The following is a 19,586-nucleotide window of genomic DNA, read 5'->3' on the forward strand; positions in this document are numbered from 1 at the left end:
TGTGGCACTTCCTGGGCTCACACACACTATTTGCACTGAGTCCTTATCTCAGGCTCTGCTTCTGGGGGGGAACAACTGTGACCAGCTTGTCCCAATTTCCCAGGATTGCCCCAATTTTAAAACGGAAAGTCCCACATCCTGGGACCTCCCCCCCCTCAGTCCCAGGCAAACTGGCACAGTTGGTCACCCTGGGGGAACCCAAGCCAGATGTGACCACACCGAGGCAAACAGATCGCTGAACCACGAGTTTGAAAGTCAAGTGTCGAGTTGCAGAACAAAAGAGCAGACACAGTATAATTTTGTCACATCAGGTTCAACGGTGTTTGAGCTAGAAGCCTATCAGAGGACAATAGCCACCATTTACAGACAAGCCATTCCTTGGAGAACAGACACACTCCTACAGCCCCAGAGTGTGATTTGCTAATTATGGGCGGACATTAGACAGTGGACGTCCAGGACTTCTATAACGTCTACCGGGCAAAAAGGTGATGATGTATATCCAATAACAAGTGTCACAGGTATTGTGGGGACATTAGGGGGGAGCAGGCAAGGGGCGGGGACAACACATTATAGGCACTTGAGGCTCTGAGGGGGACAAGCACCAGCCATGCCATTTGAGCCAAAGCCATCTGGGCAAAGAGTGAAGCTACACCGTGTGTCACCACAGCTGGCCACATCGAGACAGGCGCTTTGCCTTGGGAAGCGGCTGTAAGCTCAAGACAGCTGGCTCTGAGCCAAGGAGGTTTGCAGCATGAACAGGAGAAATCCCACCTGGTCAGGTAACCTAGGAGACAGTGCTGTTGAGAGGCCAAGGTCACCAGGCTGGGGACCAGGCGAGCACAGGGGTCAGGGAGCCAGGGATGTTCCCCAGCTCCTGACCTCAGGACAGACCTGTACCCATCAGATTATCCAGCTGCAAGGCGCTGCGCACCACCCTGCCCTGGTTATTTTTATACTGGCACTGAGGAGCGTGCTACAGCTCAGGAACGCACCCATTCTTTTTATGTTGATTTCTCTCGTCCCTGCTAGATTGGTGAGGCAAAAAAGATCTCCCAAATGCCGTGGCAGTGAACACATAGCCCATTCTTGGGGTATCAATGCCTTTCTCTTTCCCTTTCCAGGCCACTAAGGATGTGGAAGGCAGTCGTCTCTGGGGACCACTTGGAAGTGTTTCAATGTGCAATAGTGAGAGGCAGCCTTTGGACCCCACAATGGCAGGTGCCGGAGTGTCCCACAGGTTCCAGCCAGGTAGGGGGAGGGGTGGCCAGCTGCTAAGGGTGGGCTGCACACAGCTCCAGGGAGACCCCTTTCCCCACTTCCTCTCTTTGGGAGTCCCTGTCGAGGAGGAGAGAAGGGGGACAGTAGCCGAGAGAGGGAGAAAAAAAAAGCCTTCAAATAAGAGTGGGGACCTCCAGGGGACAAGTCAGGATTCAGAAGAAATTTCCAGAAGCCTTTTGCGACAGCTGTTCCAGGTGAACCAGCTGGAAAGGAGGATGAGGAACCCTTGCTTTCTCAAATGCCTGAGGAGCAGGTGAAAGCCCACCCGCAGCTAGTCTTGGAACTCCATTCATTAGTCATAGCAGTGGGGGACAGTAATGACATTTGTTTTGTCCACAGGCAGGGGACAGTTTGGGAAAGCACAAGTACCAGCTGGAGACGGACATGCTGACTTACAAGTCCAGTGTAAGTCTGCCTAAGTGTGGGCGCACTTTGCCTGGGATCTGGAGATGGTCTCCTTAGGTCCTTGGAGGACCCTGCCTGTGCATGTGGCAGGAGGCCGGAGCCATGGGGTGCTTACTTGTAGGGACTCCCCTGCTCCACCTGGACAAGGGGGCCCCCAGCAGGAGCTCCTGCCAGAGTCCCACACTGCCTCCACTCTGGCTGCACAGTACCAGGTGCTTCTGTGGTCAGCTTTCCTCACACCGTCACTGAGTGTCAGAGAGCTCAGGAGGGCTGGTCATTAGTGCGAATGGTGCCTGGGCAGTGCTGGTCTGAGGCCACACCCCCGGGTGGCAGGACCACAGGTTGGGGATATGGCCAATCAAGACACATGCACCTGGAACTCCAGAGAGTGGGGAGGTGGTTCGTGGAGCAGACATTCTTTCCACGCTTCTCACTGAGCTCCCAAAAGGACCTGAAGTGTTCACTGTGCTACCCCAGTATGCCTGGCATATAGTTGGCTCTCACTAAAAGCTTTTTGAAGGTCAGTACCCGAAGAACCCTAAGGAAGATCTGGACCAGCATTTTCCAGACTGAATAACCTGGGGAGGGAAGACCTTCTGAATGACCTCATTGGAGACTGACAATACACATTCACGTATTCTTGGGACCAGGTCATCCTGACCTAAAGAAATGTGTTTTCCTAGAGTTTCCCCAATGTATTTGCCCACAGGATAGTTTCTCATGAATTACTAATTCACATACTAACTAAGGAATAGTTTTGGAAATGTTGATCTAGTGTAGCCTCATCATTCTACAAAAGATGAAATGGGCCCAGAGAAAGCAAGCAACTTGCCAAAAGTCACACAGCACAGTGGTGGTGGTGGTGGTGGTTAGACCCACACTTAAATTCCCCCAGCTCTAGGATCACTGTTCTTCCCACTAAAGGCCCGATTCCTTGGACAGTGCCACTAATTCTTCAGCCAGGCTGGGCACAAAATTCCCTTTGCATGACCTAGAAAGCAAGGGCTAGTTTAACGAAGAATCCAGATGAATCCAAATTAATCCCGTTGGTAGGGGCGATGTTTCACCTACTTGAGAAGCTTTAGAATCACTTTCTCTTCAATGTATGTACTAAGTACCTAAGGTTCTTATCTTTTCCTTAAAGCTAGTCCCATAAGTCCTCTGCTTGGCAATCCTGGGGGCAGATTCCTGATACCGTGTGCCATTGCAATAGCACTGAAGTTCTTTAAAAATTGTCTCTTGTCCAGATGTCCCCCAAAGCCCTTGGGTTATTTGCACCTCTGCACCTTTGGGTCTGGGCAGGGGAGCCAGGCAGGGCAGAGGTCAGCCATCTGCTTGTGCGTCAATGTTGTCCAACGCTCCGGCAGCTGCTACTGGGGCAGGGTCTGAGTATGTTCCCTGGAGACAAGCCTTCCTGGGTTCCTCGGTTACTCCTTTCAGGTGTCTTGTTCCACAGTGGGCAGGTGCTGGGCCACCTTGACCAACCTGTCACTCTCGGTCTGGAGACCCAGAGTCGGGTCAATCAGGAGGCTGGCCAGCTCAGTTCAACGTGGTTGTGTTAGAGGAGGAAAGAGGCTCAGAGAGCATATGTGAGTTGGTCAAGGTCACTCAGACAATTAGAGCAAATCCATGGTCACTAAAAGGAAGATAGTTCAGAGGCGGAGAATCTGGGAAAGTCAGAGCAGGGAGAAGCCTCCAGCTCCCGGGCACAGAGAGAAGGCATGCCACTTGCCCAAACTAGGGTCAGATGTTCCAACTCTCAGCCTGACACTATTTCCATGAATGGTAGGCCAAGAAGGGGATGCCATGCCCTTCCCTCCTTACCCTGAAGCTGGGGCTGCTGGATGCAGAGCAGCAGACGTGTTATTTTGGGGGGAGGAGGTGTACAGGGAAATGACAAGGCTGTCCTCATACCTGCTCAAGGCTTTGAACAAGAGAGCCTAAAGCTGTTATCCCTCGTGGGGAGCCAACACCTCCTACTGGCATCCTGTCCTACCTGGGGTCGGGCGGCCATGGTGTTGGTGATTGACTGGCTGGGTTCCTACCCAGTGGGTGAGAACAGAAGAGTCAGCGGAGCAGCTGATAGGATTTTATATTAGGTCTCCAGCCCCTTGCCCTGCCTTGGAGATGAATCTTCAGGTGTTTGTGAGAGCCTCAGAGGGTGCAGAGAGCCCCCCCTGGGAGAGTCTGCAGCACAGCAGGAGGGCAGGGCAGGGCCCTGCACGGAGGGGTGGGCTGTGTGGTGGACAGGGGAGCACATGCTGTTGGGGCTGCCTGGTCTCCATACCCAGGGGGTGTTCTGCTCGATCTCCTCTCTCCCTCAGCTCCTGCGGAAGACTGGGCATTTCTTGAGTCTTCATGAGGCTGGGACTTGTGCCAGAGCCCACAAGTCCTCCACAAGTCACTTTGATGCATGGGTCCTCCCAGATCTCTCGGAGGGGGGAAGTCTGTGGGGGCTTGGCCCCAGAGCTGTGGGGCCCAATGGGACCACTTTATGAGGAGGGGTTAGGGCTTTGGAGAGGTGGGCTGTACGGCGTGTGTGGATTCAGGCTGGGGTCCCAAACTGGTGGGCTTCCTTGGTGAGGTCCAGTCTCGTCTTCAGAAGAGTATGAGAGGCAGAGATGATTAGGCAGCAGCCAGAATGGAATCTAAGGCTGCAACAGAGACGTCACAATGTGGCATCACATGGTGGGCCTGAGAGAGGGAAGTCCCCAGGGCCTCTCTGCTTTGAAGCTTCAAGAATCTTTCATTTCACTGAATAAGTCACGTCTCCTGGTTGAAACTGCTGCCCCCCATGCACTGCAGCCAAGCATGGTTCTCTGTTGCAAAGAAGGCCTCTGTCCACCACAGTGTGGCATGCCTAGACAGGGCCCCCACTGGCCGAGAATGCAGCTGGCACAGGGTGTCTCTCTAGCCCCTCAGCACAAGTGGATAGAGTCTGCGTTACGCCGTTCCTAAAGTGTGTAAATTATTTAAGGTGTTGTCTGGTTTTTTCACTGACTTCTGTGACCACATCTATTCTTTTGGGACTGTTGTTTGCACAGACTGCAGCTTAATTCTAACACCTCAGCTGACAGGGTTTCTCCCCTCGTGTTGCCCACCTCTGCTTCTTAGACAGGAAGTCACAAATAATTTGCAAACCAATATTAAAATAGACAAAGGGCTTTCGAGCCCAAAGAAAAGGCTGCTGGGTAACTCTTTTGTAAAGTATTGGGAAGGATGGTTCTACAGTTGGTTTGTAAGTCAGATTTAGGGGTCCTGGACTGTCACCATGAAGACAAGTACCGGTCCCACAATGCAGCAGGCAGAGGTGGTCTCCCGTTACTTGCGGTCTTTGGGTTCACCCATCCACCCTTATATTTGGTCTTCCTCCAGGGAGAACTCACGTTTAAGTTGTATTCTCTTCCCACCCCCGAGTGGCAGTAAACCCCACAGCTGCCTGTATGTCTGGGCAGAAAGGAAGCTTGGAACCTTCTAGAGATCTAGTCCAACTCCTTCACTTCACCCACTGGTTTTACAGGTGGGGAAACTGAGGCCCAGACAGGGGCATGAGCTGGCCTAAAGTTGCACAGCTAGGTAGTAGCAATATTGGGATTGAATTCAGGCCTTCTGATTGCCAGTCCAGAGCTCTTTTTAGCAACCCGTATATTGACTACAGCTTCCACGGTTCTCCGCACCAGCCCCAAATGGCCCCCTCCTTTTTCTCCCCTACCCCAGCCTCCTCCTCCCCTACTACACGTAATTTGGGTCATAGCAGAGCATATTGAACTCCAGCTTCTCATCCCAGTGTCGCAGGAGAATGAACAGCTGGAGGGCAGCAGCTTTGAGTGTGCCCCGTGTGCGGCCCTCGGGCACTTCCTGCTGCTCCAGCCACCAGTTGGCCTTGGCAGCCACAAGCTCCCACTCGATGAAGTAGGAGGCTGAGCTGTGCTCCAGCCATGCCAGTGCCACCACTGTGGCCCACAGCTTGCCTGTGTGTTCTGTCACAGCCCTGAGCTCCCAGCTGGGCCTGCTCTCTGCCACAGGCTGGGGGGAGGTGTCACAGGGGGCGTGCTCAGGTGAGGGGCTGGTGCACAGCTTGGGACAGGGGGTCTTAGACGCAGGCTGGCGGGTAGTGAGGGACACTCGGTGGCAGGAGAAGGGCGAGGTCCACTTGAGCTTGTCCATGGGGATGTGGATGGCCTCACAGAAGGCTTGGTTGAGCAGGAAGGCTCCGGAAGCCAGCTGCAGAGATACCTGTGTGTGGGGGGAGCCCCTCAGTGGGCCTCAAACTTTTTAGCCCGTGGAGCCCCAGACCATGCAAAAGTCTAGGTCCACACAGCCCACCCATTCATTCCCTCCGACCCGCTTTGCCCACCTGGGGGATCTGGGGTGTACCCAAGCCAACTGAGCAGCACCATTCTTTACCCTACAGGCATTTGAAACTGACCACTCCCCAAGCCCAAAGCAACATCTTCACTTCAAATCTGCCTCTTGTTCTGGACAGGCAGCCCCAGCTTGACCACTGGCACCTTCCATTGCCATCCAGCAGGCTCTGGGCAATTCCCTACCTCTTCTGTCCTCCACGCCAATCACTTTCCAAGTCCCAATAGGTCTGCTTTCTAAACATCTCTGCAACCCACCGTCTGCCTCCTTGTGGTGTCCCTGCCTCAGCTTTCCTCCCCTGGCCCCACCCCCTCCACCTTTCCTGCATCCTGAGGGGTCTTTGTAAGGCATAGATCATGTCACTCTTTGGAGGCCATCAGTTCAGCGGCTGCACGTTTCTTAGAGTAAGTCCAAACTAGGATTTCCAAAGTACTGGTTCATTCTTGACTCTTCTCCCTCAACCCTAGTCTGCAGCCACCCAGCTCTCTCTCTCCTCTCTGGGCTGCTGGCCACAACTCCTCATCCGTCAGGTCTTGGCTTAACCATTACCTTCTTCAGGAAGCCATGCTTCATTCCTCCCTGACTGCAAACCTGGAGTATGTGTCCTGCCTCTGGTCTCTCCCACCAAACTTCTCCTATCAGCACCCATGGATCATAATAGCCTTGTTCCCTCTGTATCCCCACTAGAGACAGTGCCAGGAGCTCAGGGACTATGTCCATCTAGTTCAAGGTTGTCTCCCAGGGTCTAGCGCTGCACACGGCTCAACAAATCCCTGTTGAGTGACTGCATGCACAGCGCTGTGTTGCCCAGGCTATTTGGAAAGGTGCTGCATACTTGGGTGTGCAGGGCCTGGAGCTGCGCAGTGAAGCTTAAACCGTGTCCTCCTTCCGCACCCTCTGATCTCCAAGCCCTACTGGGCCCTGGCTGTGCAGGGTCATCCTCCCTCGCTCCCCAATCCAGAGACGCCCACTCCAGACCTGGGCTTCTCACGCTGCCACAGGGTGCCGGGGCGTCTGCAGAGCCACTTGGTAAACACGGAGCCTGTCCATTTTACTCACCTGTGCGTCATTTCAAGGCTTATTTTTATGGATTGAAAAACAGACACCCATTGATGTCGGAGTAGAATGCAAAATTCCCATGAATTTTTAAAGTGAAGATGGCAGATGGCAAAGAATTTTCATGCTGCTGGTGCTGGTTTCTGGCAACACTCCTAGACACCGGGCAAAGGACTCGTGCGAACCCCTCTGCCCTGCCCACTACTTGGTGGGGCGGTCTAGGTCTTTCACCCTTTGCGGGGAGCTGGGGTGGGGTTGGGACTCACAGGAAGGCCCCTCTGTGCCGTGATGGGTCCGGGGCACTCACCAGTGGGACGTAGTCGAAGCTCTGGCTCCCCGGTGTCGACTCTGGAGCCTTGGTCAGCGGCTTGCTCAGGAAGCCCCTGGCCGCTCGTGTCAGGAGCCTGGACTTTCTGAGACTCAGCCTGTGTGGGTGGAGGCAGGCAAGAGTGGCCATAGCCACCCGGGGGGTGTCCCCGGTCATCCCCAGTGCCCACTCAGCAGGTTCCGAAAGTCAGGCCAGAAGGGAGCTGACAGGTGGCCTCTTCCAACCTCCCATTTGACACCTGGGGAAACTGAGGCACGAGGCAGTGCATTTCCCCCGAGTCCCTCAGTCAGTGAGTAGCAACCTGGGCAAACCCAGGCTGGTGCCCTTTTTATGACACTCCTTTGATAGCATATTGTTGTTCAGCCCAGTGGTCAGAGTGCCCTCCCAGGGGGGCTGCATTTGTGAAGAGACCACAGACATGTGGGAGAGACGCCACAGAGGGGGCAGGGGTAGGTTTCAGCAGTGGGACACCTGGGAGACGGTGATAGCCCTGGGTAGGAGGGCCTTCTTGGCAGAGTTCACGTTTTCATTTTTGTCTAAATGTCAGGGGGTGTCTGCCTTTGGGCTTCCAAGCCAGGACAGCCCTGGGAAAATGGGTGGTGGTAGAGTGTACCCTCAGTGGAAATCCCACGTACCTGGTTCCAAAGAGGGTCTCGGAGGCCTTCAAGGAAGAAAGGGTATTGGTGGCCAGACTGTGCAGGGGACCTGGAGAGTCACAGAATGACAGCTGGGGGCTCACAGAGGACCCTGTCCAACGGCTCACTGCCCAGCCGGGGAAGCAGAGGCCCAGACAGGGGCAGGGTCTTTCCTACATCCCTAGGGGTCTGAGCTAATCATTAGGCTGCAGGGCTGTTTCTGACCCAGTTGGAACGGGGAGGAGTGAAATATGTGGGTCCACATGTAAGAAACAGGCCTGCAAGTTCCCTTGGCTGGTGGCCCCTGGCATCTTCTGGAAGGTTACTTGTGGGGACAGTGACAGCTTCACATCAAACCCCCTCATCGCTGAGTGGGGACATTGAGTTTCCTTCCCTGGCACATTGCAGGAGGATTCCAGGCAGAGTAAGGTGGTAGCATGGTCCCTCGGCTGGGAATTGGGAGTCCTGTTCCAGGCCTGGCTCTGTCACTGACTTTCTGTGTGACCTTGGGCAAGTCACTGCACCTCTCTGAATCTCAGTTTCCTTGTCTTTAAATCAGGACTATTCTTATTTATCTTGCAAGGGGCCGTTTTGAGGGATAAATGAGCCACTGCTCATTTGTTGGGCCAAGACACTCTCCTGGCCCAAGGATCCATTACTATCACTACCTTTACTAAGGAGAGAGCCAGCCGGCCGTCCACTTACCTTCAGAAGCAGCGTACATCTTGTAACCTGGGGACACGGTCTCAGTGGAGAGCGCAGTGGGGCTTTCCTCCACATCTATGACAGAGGAAAACCAGTGAGACCTGACCTCTCCTTTCTGTCCCCGAAGGAGCGTGATGGTCTGAATTCATAAGACCTGAGGGTGGGCTGGGAGAGCAAGATCAGGGGTTCCATCCCCTGACCTTGGATGGGCCTTCATCTTCCAAAGATACCACAATTGCACCACCCTAAGTCAGACATGCCTGGGTTCCAATCCCAATGCCCCCATTGACTAGCTGTGTGACCCTGGGAAAGTTATTTCCTTCCTAAGTTTTGATTGCAAATAATAGTATTTCTCTCTCAGTGTTGTTGTAAGGATTAAATGAGATAATACACAGATAGTGCTGAGTACCTGGCTCGTGGTAAGTGCTCAAAAAAGCCCTGAGCTACAGACGCATCACAGACAGGAGGAGGTCAGGAGTTGAGGGTGGGGATGAGGGGAGTGGCGGGCATGTGCTCACCGGGTCTGTGCCTCACTGAGGAGGGGCTCATGCCAGCTCTCCAGGAGGAACCAGAACATAGCACTGACTTGTCAGAGGGCCCTGAGCCTCAATTTCCCCATCTGTAAAATGGGGGTAATAATTGCACATAGTTTGTTCAAAATGTGTAATCGGGATGGTGATTCTTATGATTATTATTTCAAGGGTTGGAGAGTGATAGGCAATAGACTATAAGGGAATAAGCCAAACTAGGGAATAAATATGTTCATCAAAGCCCCTGGTCCCCCATGAGAACTTTAGTAGCTCTGTGAAGGCCAAGAAGCTCTGTTTATCGTTGGGTGCTCGGTGGGGCAGCATGGGAGTGAACTAGTGACTGAATGCCTGAGGCAACCAGGAGGCAAATAGCATGGTGGTGAAGCTCATGGGCTCTGGAGCCAGATACTGCCTGGGTACAAGTCTTGGCTCTACCTTGTATCAGCTGTGTGATCTTGAGTAAGTCACTTAACCTCTCTGAGCCTCAGTTTCCTCATCTCTTAATGGGGAAAAGAAACCATCTCAGATGATTGTGAGGAGTCATGGATAATTGGGACAGTGCCCAGCACCCAGAAAACTCTCAGTACGTGTTAGCCATTGTCCCCTTTGGGGAGGGAAAGGGATTGGGATAGAATAAAAGTTTAGCAATTATAGACACTTGGGTCTAAATCAGAGGACACCTGAAAAGAAGAGATCTGTGACTTTCGGTGGAAGCCATCGACACTGAAAGCTGAGTTACGGAGAAAGAAAAGGGGAGAGAAGAAATTTCCTCTAGACTGGAAGCTCAGCCCGGCTTTGGAGGCTCTGAAGGAACCAATGAGTTGGCAGAACAATTTAATTCTAAAGAGCTCCTCCACCCCCTCACACACGGTTCCTTTCTTAACCCATCAATGTCTGCAAGAAACTGTTATGATTTGGGTGTCCAGGCTAGTGGCCAAGTGGGACCTCTGATGTCCTGCCTCCCCATGCACAGAAGAAGGCAGGAGATCCTCATGGTACACATGAGGGCATGAAGGAAGAGGTTAGGACTAGTGCAGCAGTTAGGCTGCCTTTTTGGGGACTGAAACACATGCAGACTTCCAGGACACAGAGGGTTAAAGCCATCCCATGAATTAGTGCACAGTTACAAAAAGGTCAAATTATGGATCTTCAAGGACCCACTCCGCAGGCACAATGAAACCAGGTGAAGGCAGAAAGGAAGCTGTGGGGAATCCTGAGCAAAGCAGATGGTGGGACCTAAACAGATGGACCTGCCTCTTTGCTCTTCACTTTCCCCCTATTTATTAGGTTTCCTGGCATTTGGCGCCTGGGAGCACTCAGAGGTTGGAGGCAGGGAACAGCCACCGGGGTTGGCAGACCTTCAAAGGGGAGAGGTGAAGGGATAGCATGGGCACGCAGACACGATGGCATGCAGCGTGCAGCTGTCAGGTTCCAGGAGGCTCGCAGCAAAGCTGTGTTCATGGCGGCATGCTTGGGCCGTGCCCCGCCCCTCTGCCCTTCTCAGGCCTCAGAGAGCCTGGGAGGCCTCGTCTTGCCCTGGCCTTGCAAGGGCCCAGAGCGCAGACTCAGAGAGACGTCTCCAGGGTCTGGGACACGAGGGTCCTGTGACTCAGGCCCCAGGCTTCAGAACATGCCTGAGGTGGCTCTTACTTAGATTCTGAAATTTGCTGTCTCCTGCTGCCGAGTCTTCCCCGAACGTGGTCTGGGACTGTCCGAAGCCAGCAGAGGCGCCCTTCCACTGCCGAGTCAGGACCCGAGAGCTGACCATCCGCAACGCAGCACCTTCATGAGGACAGGAGAAGAGGTCAGGTGGGTGCAATTGTGCCAGTCCTCTGTCTCTTCCCCAAAGCTGGCAGGAGTGATTCTGACTTCAGTCTGTCAGTTAGTCAAAGACTTCCGTTGTCCAAGGTAAGACCAGGAGCTTTGGAGCCAGGATGACCTGGGTTTGAACCTCAGACCTAGCTTTTAGTAGCTGGATGGGGTGCTAACCACTCTGAACCTCAGTTTCTGTATCTGAAAAATGGGGATAATACCTACCTTGCCAGGTAAACACTCTGCTGAGATAATGTTCAGAACTTCGCAATATTTTCTAGTTAGTTAAAAGGCTGGCTTTCTCAGGAATACCCCACTTTTCTTCTTTCCCAGTTTGCTGTCTCAGAGACCCAGGTCCCACTTCCCCCTCCCACAGGAGTCCCTGGAGTCCCAGGGCATCACCAATGGTGGTGGATGGAAAAGAGGTGAAGCTACAGCACCTTAAAGTGCTTGGGGGAATTGCACTCTCAGGGAATGGGAAATAAAATGTGAAGAAGCTGTCTCTTGATGTGTATTAACATCCTAAAGGCTCTGAGAAGTTCTGCAGTAAAGAAAGCTGTTGAGCTTTATTTAGTTCAGTGGTTCCTAAAGGTTACTTCCGGATCTGGTATTTCCTACTTTTGTGCTGACTGGCCAGTAGCAAGAGAGGGAACTAGGGTTCTAGTTTCCTGGAACACACTTTGGGAAGTGCTGGTCCAGATCTTAGGGGACTGTGGGACTTGGGTTAAGAGAGATGCCAGTTCCCCAAACCTCCCAGGCTGTGGCTACAAACACTAGGAGGACGGTCAGAGGTGGGTGGGAGGGAAAGCCATCCTGAATGAGCATGTCATTCAGGGTGACATCGCCCAGTGAGTGAGAATGGCCAGTGGAGCAACAGCCTGGGCTGCTGGCCCATCTGAAATGAGAGCAACTGAGGGAGAAAGGGAGGGAAGCAATGGGTCGTTGATAATTTTGGTATCACAGATAAACAAAAAAGTGCAGCGAATAGGAGAAATGAGGAAAGGCAAATTTTGCTTCCAAACAATTCTTTCTGGAGGTCTGAAAGAGAGAGAGGAGAGAGAGAAAGAGAGAGAAAGAAGGGGAGGGGAGAAGAAGTGAGAAGAGAGGAAAGGAGGGGAGGGGAGGGGAGAGGAGAGGAGAGCAGAAATGAAGTACAAAAGACAAGAAAATGTAATTCAGGAAATAAAAAGTATACCTATATAGTTCATACACATGAAATGTATCTCACAAAAAAACTAAACAAATTCCCCAAAGAGAGATTCTGTCCTCACCTGTCAGACTAATAGGGTTTAGAAAGTGTTGGCCAGGGTGGACATCAGAATAACTTTTGGGACAGGGCCAGATTGGTAACCTATATCACAACTTTAAATGGACAATTTTATAGGCAATCTTATTTCTGAGAGTTAATTAATCTGAACAGATAATCAGATAGGTGCGCAAAGATGTTCTTTGCAGCAACATTTAGGATAATTCAAAGAAGAACAAATGGAAGGTCTAATAATAGGCAGCTGGTTAAATAGTTCTGATAAACCTTAAGAAACAGTGGAGAGGATCAGGGGAGAGCACAGACTCTGGAGCCAAGTTCCTGGGGCTCAAAGCCTACCTCTGCCCCTTACTGCTATGTGACCTTGGGCAAGTTATGTACCCCCCTCTGCCTCTGTTTCCCCAACTGTAAAATGGGGGAAATAGTATCTACTTTGCAGAGCTGTTCTGAGGATTAAATAATTATATATATAATTATAATATATAATACATAATATATATTATATAATATATAATATGTATAATATATATGTAACATATATATATATATGTATATATATATTTAAGTGCCTTGGAACTCTGTCTCATTGGCTGTTACAATGATGAAATTTCCCTCAGTGAAAGACGCTGCAGCTATTAAAATGATGATATAGAGTCACCTTCTTGGAAAGATATTTTCCACACCCATATTTTGTAAGATGTAGCATGTACTGGTATGGTCCAATTCATGCAAATTTATGTGTGTGTGTGTATGTGTGTGTGTTTAATTTCTCTACACGTAGATAGCCATAGAGAGAAGTCTGGAAGGATGGTGGTACCAAGGAGGTAATTAGTACTCATTCCTGGATACTGTCACTTCCAGTGGCTTTTATTCATTTGATGTCTTTCTATATTTTGGAATTTTCTACAGTGAGCACCTATCATTGTCCTAATGGGAAAAATTCAGTAAAGTCATATTCATTTGGTGGGAATAAGGAAGTGGGATGGTTTCACAGCCCTTTGCAGAAAGCGGGACAGGGTACGTGTGTCTCCCAGCACATAGCTGCCAAACCAGCCACTGCGGGCCTTTTTGCTTCTTGGCCTTCCTTGCACCCCTCCCTGCAGGTCTGTGCTCCCATGGGGGCTGCTTAGCCTTACCGGAGTTGGGGTATGCCACCACGGTGGGCAGGTACCAGCTCTTGCTTATATCCACGGGCACGTAGGCCGTGTACTTGCTGATGACGTTGCAGGCTTTGCTGGTGTGCACGGCATTTATCTGGTAGCGGCGGCTGGACCCTGTGGAGGGAGAACTTGAGGTCGCTGAGCAGACTCCAAGTTCTGCCTGACTTGGAAGCTCGGGAAGCTAAAAGGAAGGCTAGACCAGTGGTCCCTGTCTTTGGGATTCAATAAAGCCTTAAAATCAAGGGGTTGCCAACGTGCCAATTAAGGACATTAAAAAAAACCCAAATTATTAACCTCTATTATCATTTCATAACAATAACACTTTAATGTAAAAGAGGTAACACATCTAAGAGTAAAAAAGACAGTTACTTTCCTTAAATAAGTTTATTGTTACTAAAAACAAAAACAACAGCAACAACAAAAAACCCCAAAATCCTCTGTGTTGTCTATATTTTCTATTTTCATTTTGTAGCTGTCTGATGAGAATCTCCCTGCAGGACTTCATAGACCTCCTGGCTGAGGGGGGACCACTGGTATGGCCCAGGGGGACAATATTGCAGGGAAGACTGAAAACCAGAGAAGGTGAGTGACGAGCACAGGGTCACACACCCTGTGCGAATTCATAATGGATCTAAGATCAGGACTCAGGATGGTCTGACCCCAAAGCCCAGGCTCTTTCCACTGAACAGGTGAGCAGTGTCTGTGGCTTGCTCTCAGTGAGGAGCCCAGAACAAGAAGGATGGACAAATGTTTTGTAAACTGTAAGGTGAAGTGCTCATGGGAAGAAAACATAACATATTATACAATGTTAAAAAATAAACAGAAGCCAGCCTTGAAAATTCCCTGAGCAGACAAAACCAGTTTAGTCATATAAACAAAGCTGAATTTAGCTTATTTTGCAAGACTAACTTGACCTGGGTCATTTCTTGCTTATGCCTGTGGAAATCATAAGCAAACTTTGAAGTTTCCCAAGGTTAATATAAGGTAACCACTGAAAATTCCCGTATTATAACCAATCACCGTGAAGAGTTAACTGTCACTGCTTTCTCATTATAGAAGCTGCTTTATAATAATATACCCCTGAGCTTCATTCAATGTTTTGGTTTGAACGCTCCGTTTGCAAACTGTCTTTTTGGTGTGTGCACAATAAGCTTTTACTAATTACTACCTCAGTGATTCTTTGGTTTTACTTCTGTTATTTCTGAAGTATTGACAATAAAAAACCAAATAACATAAACTATAAACCACATAATGTTATATAAATGAAGAATGCACTATAACAAGTAATATAAATATTCTCTATATCTGTATCTATGTATTCTTCAAGTGTAGTCCGTCAGGTTCCCGGGAGTCACTTTCTTCGGAAAGTTTGCCCCAATTCCTGAACTAAATTAGCTCCCCCACCATCCCTGTTCCACAATCTCTTGGATCCCTGTATTTCTTCTTAATAGCACCTGGGACAAAGGCATTCAATTTATTGTGTGTATACTTATTTGCTTAATGTCAGCTTCCCTGCTAGTCAGTGTGGAGAACTCCTAAGTGGGGGCAAGGATGTGGTGGTCGCTGCTTGTTCAGCCCCACGCTTAGCCCCCTGCTGGTCCCCATTCAGTAAGTGGCACTGATGAGTGAGTGAGTGAGTGGGCCGACTCCTTCTAGGGGGTTCTGTGGGAAGGTAGGTGTGGTCCCAGAGAAGCAGGGCTGTCCCCATTGTTCTCTCCGAGGACGCTGTAGGAAGAAGCCCTTGGAAGTGGGGGATCTGTAGCAGAGGGGAAGGAGGCGGGTGGGTGGGGTGGAGAAGACCAGCGCTGGGGGGAGAGGGGCGCCTAGAGGCAGGGGGATGGGGGCGGATCCAGAAGGAATGGAACCCTGGGCCGCGCGTGTGTGTGTGTGTGTGTGTGTGTGTGTGTGTGTTGGAGCAGGGGTGTCCTGGGGGTGAGGGGCGGCACCTGAGACAGCGATGCATTGGGGAGGCGGAGCATTGGGCGGTGGCAGGGCTGTGGGGAGAAGGAAGGGGCTGGAGCGGGAGGAGGAGGGCTTATCGGAGGCGCGGGGGTAGTGGGATGGGCCTTGGGCGGGGCTTGAGGCGGGGCGGGCCCCCGAGGAGGGCACAGAGCCGCCCTCCCTCCGCACCCTACCTTGCTCGATTTCCCCCTCGCGCTCCGCCAGCTGCTCGAAGTCGCGGATAATGGCGCGGGCCGCCAGGTGGTGGAAGGTCTCGCTCCACAGGTCGGCGTCGCGCCCGCCGCTGCGCTCTGGGCCGGGGGGCCCCAGCTCAAAGGTCACCTCCCACTGCAGACGTTGGCTGTCGCGCAGACCCTTGACCACGGCCTTGCCCAGCAGGGGGTCTGGGGTGGCGGGCCTGCCACGGCTGGCCTGGTCCTCGGGCTCGGCCAGGGTCTCCCAGTCCGAAGACGTTTGGCTCTCGAAGGCCGAGGGGTGATGGGACGGCTCTGAGGACGGAAGGACAAGAGGTCTGTGCTCTCAGCTAGGGACAGAGGACCAACCCAACCCATAGGGGACATCGTCCCTTCCCAGGGCGCAGACACCGCTAAGCAAGAGCACCCCTACCCCCACCCCCAGGGAACACACAACTTCTTCCCTGGGACAGCTGGGGTGGCCTGGGCTTGTCCCTGAGAGTGAGACAGACCCACCTCCCAGGAAACCAGCACCTGAGCTGGTTAGGTAAGATGGGAGGGCGAATGCCGCTGCCGGGGTACATCTGGGAGGACAGGCAGCCAAGGCCAGGTTGATTGAGAAGCAGTACAGTGCTGAGGTTGGTGAGGTCCTGACGGAGGAAAGGGGCACAGCAGCCTGCACCCACCCCCAAAGGGCACAGACATAGGCATCTGCCCTCTAGGCCTGTCATTTGAAGTTAGGCCACAGCAAAGGAATCCTCCCAGTGCCCACCCAGTCAGGGCCCAGAATTTGCAGGCACTTACCCAGGTCCCCAGGGCTGCGGTAGTCTGAGGCAGGCTTCAGGCTGGACCCAAGATCCAGCTCTCTCATGGGGCTCCAGGCCTGGGGCTCCTGGCTGTAGGGCAGGAAGGGCTGGCAGCCTTGGGGCAGCAGAGAAGGCCGGCGGGCCCCTGGGCCGTGGAGTTTGGGGCCCTGGCTCAAGTGCGGGCCACTGTTCAGGAAGGGCTAAGAGTGCAAGAGGAAGAGGAGGAGGCTGGTGGGGTCCCCCTTGCCTCCATGCCAGCCACAGCTCTTTCCTAGGCACCCCAGCTCCTCCTGGGGGACTGCCCCTGCAGTACCCAAGGACAAATGACTTATTCTCACTACCCACGAGAAACATCAACACAAATAATCCCAAACCATGGATCAAGTCCAAACCATGGAAAACCATGGAAAATCACATACCATGGATAATATTCTAAACTCATTTTTTTTTTTTGCCATAAAATTTAAAACTTTTTGTGTGTGTTTAAAATTAACTTTTTCCTTATGTCTTCTCATATGTCATGCTTATAAGGTCTTTCCCACTCAAAAAAAATTCCTCTACAATTTTTGTGATTTTATCTTTGTTTAAATCTTTGATTTACATGAAATCTATTTTGGTATAAGGAAATAGGAACCAGCCCTTTCCATGATTTTCTGAATAGTACAAATCCCAGCACCACTTACTGAATACGGATTATTTCTTGAGTCTCTAGGGTTTATCAATTCCCCACCTCTGTGCTGACAAAGCTCTTGTGCACATTTGGTTTTATTTCTGGACTTTTTGTTCTGTTTTGTGGGTTTAATCGGTCTTTTTTTGTGCTGATACAAAAAACACCAAAAGGCAAGAGATACACTGGGAAATGTATTTGCAACATGCATGACAAAGACCATTTTCAAGAAAGTGCTCTTATAAGTCACTGCTGAGGGGGAGATAAACTTAATAAAATAATGGGTCAAGGGCATTTATAGGTAGTTTACAGAAAACGTATCCAATAAACCCATGAAAAACTGCTCAGTCTCGTGAGCATTGCTCTGTATTAAAATAAGTTATCAGTTTTCCCCCATTTTTCCAGATTGGCAAATATTTAAACGCTTGATGACACCCAGTGTGGTCAATGGGGAAACGGTGTTTCATGGACTGTTGGTGGGAGAACAATGTAGCAATGTGCTACCTATCAACCTTAAACAGGCAAAAGCTCCTCTGACCCACTTTCAGGAATTGAATTCTGTGGAAACACACAAAGATGCAAACATCTCTATACACTTGCTGTATATTTGGTGCACTATTGTGAACTAGATTTTGTGTAAATCTGGAAACTATCTAAATGTCCTTCAATAAATGTTGACAAGGAAGTTGTAGGACATCCATGCGATAGAACACCACACAACGCTGCCATGAAAGAGGCAGATTTTTTTTCATACCCGTATGGGAAGATGTCCAAAATAAAACTTATCTTAAAAAAGTAAGTTGCAACTGTTCGGTATTTTGATTGGAGAAATAGTTACATGACTACATGGTTACATATATGACAAATATACATTTGTCAGAATTGATAGAACTGTTGACCAAAAAGAGTAATTCTACTGTGTATGAAAAAGTGAATTAGGAAGACATTAGAAAAGTAAACTGGAGAGAAGTTTGTATATGTGACTATTTAAAATGTATACTTGTGTTGCATATGAGTATGTGTGTGTAATACTTCTTGTATTTCTCAAAACCAAGTGGGTCTGGGCACTGGGAAGGGGTACTTTTTACTTTATACCCAACTGAACTGTTCGAGGGTTTTTATTTCAAACACTGAGTATTATTTTTGTAATTAAAGAATATTAAATTAATTAAAATGAATTTTGTGCCTCTGGCAACACATACATTGTCTGGTAGGGGAGGAGATGGGGGAGTAAAGGTACTTACTAGGTGTAACGGAGAGAAAGTGTCTCTCAGATTTTTAGGCCAATAGTTAACCATGGGGTCTTTTTCATCTTGATCAAGTATTTATTGGGAAGGGGACTGTACCTCCCCGTTAAATGGGGATTACTTGGGATAGGGGCTGGGGTCCTCCTTCCTGTTTCCTTTGGGCCTGAGGTCCTGGGATAGTACTAGGGTGTGGGAGAAGAAGGGACTTGTCACTCTTAGGATGGCCTCAGTGGGAGCTGGTACCCACCCTTGCTGCTGGGTCCTAGGGGAACTCTAACCCCTGTCCTTCATCCGAGACTGGGATTTCCCCCACCTTTGCCCCACCATCACCACCACACTAAGAAACAGAAGCTGCTACAATTTCCATGGCAACAGATTAGTATAAGATTCAGCCCGTCATCCAGAGGCTGCCAAAAGTGTGTGCCCGTCAGGGAGAATCAGACTGGGAAAGAAGCCAAGCAGGGGATGGGGGAGAGATGAGCAAAGAGGGGCTGGAAGCAAGCAGGAGAGAAGAGAAACCAAGCTGCCCAGACCTCTCACCAAGTAGAGCTGCATTTAAAGGACACCTCCTGGGTGCCAGGTGCTGCACCAAGTACTTGACCTCTCATCAGCCGATGGCTGCAAGAGTCCTCCACGTACAGTTGGCTCCCAAAATAGATATTTATTATTGACGGCTGTTAGCTCAATCATCTGCAAAAGCTATTCTCCCCATTTCATAGATGAAGAAATTGGGGCTTGGAGAGGGTAAGTAACATGTTTGAGGAGAAGAATCTGCCTGATTCCAAGGTCAGTGTCCTCCACCTGCACCAGGTTGATCCCAGGCTGAGGACCGAGAAGGGTCTCAGGGACAAGGTGGCAGTGTCTCTGCCCTTGGAAAGCAAAGAGGCGTGTGTATTGTGGAGACAGAGAGGGTGGAGGTGCTGGATGGGTTGGAGGACTGAAAGGTTGCTTTTATTTGGACCACAGACTCATGACATATGAGCTACATAAAGCCCATTCTTAAGAAAATAGGGTAAGGCATGCAGATAATACCAAACACCAATTTGGTTTAGGACAGTGTTTCTCAACCTGGTCATTTTGTCCCCCCACCCCAGGGGACATTTGGCAGTATCTGCAGACATTTTCAGTTGTCATGACTGGGGGTGGTGACGTTACTGGCATCTGGTTGATAGAGGCCAGGGATGTTGTCAAGC

At 50.6% G+C, this 19,586-nt stretch overlaps 1 protein-coding gene across 2 annotated transcripts in view; it reads right to left on the reverse strand.

Annotated features, from left to right (window-relative positions):
* Nucleotides 1–311: 311 nt before the first annotated feature.
* The window catches only part of VWA5B1 (von Willebrand factor A domain containing 5B1), a 63,282-nt gene continuing 44,007 nt past the window's right edge, over nucleotides 312–19,586 (reverse strand). Inside the window, exons 15-22 of one of the 2 annotated variants that reach the window (XM_081057518.1) lie at nucleotides 16,478–16,679; nucleotides 15,674–15,988; nucleotides 13,515–13,652; nucleotides 10,953–11,084; nucleotides 8,773–8,847; nucleotides 8,068–8,137; nucleotides 7,412–7,529; nucleotides 312–5,919 (exon numbers count right to left, since the gene is read on the reverse strand). In XM_081057518.1, coding sequence (XP_080913644.1) covers nucleotides 5,416–5,919; nucleotides 7,412–7,529; nucleotides 8,068–8,137; nucleotides 8,773–8,847; nucleotides 10,953–11,084; nucleotides 13,515–13,652; nucleotides 15,674–15,988; nucleotides 16,478–16,679 — 1,554 coding nt within the window. In that variant the 3' untranslated portion in view covers nucleotides 312–5,415. Of the gene's footprint in view, nucleotides 5,920–7,411; nucleotides 7,530–8,067; nucleotides 8,138–8,772; nucleotides 8,848–10,952; nucleotides 11,085–13,514; nucleotides 13,653–15,673; nucleotides 15,989–16,477; nucleotides 16,680–19,586 lie in introns of those variants that run through there. The other variant, XM_081057519.1, reaches the window with a different exon arrangement.

Source organism: Rhinolophus hipposideros, assembly GCF_964194185.1.
Source record: "Rhinolophus hipposideros genome assembly, chromosome: 8".
NCBI classification, from domain to species: domain Eukaryota; kingdom Metazoa; phylum Chordata; class Mammalia; order Chiroptera; family Rhinolophidae; genus Rhinolophus; species Rhinolophus hipposideros.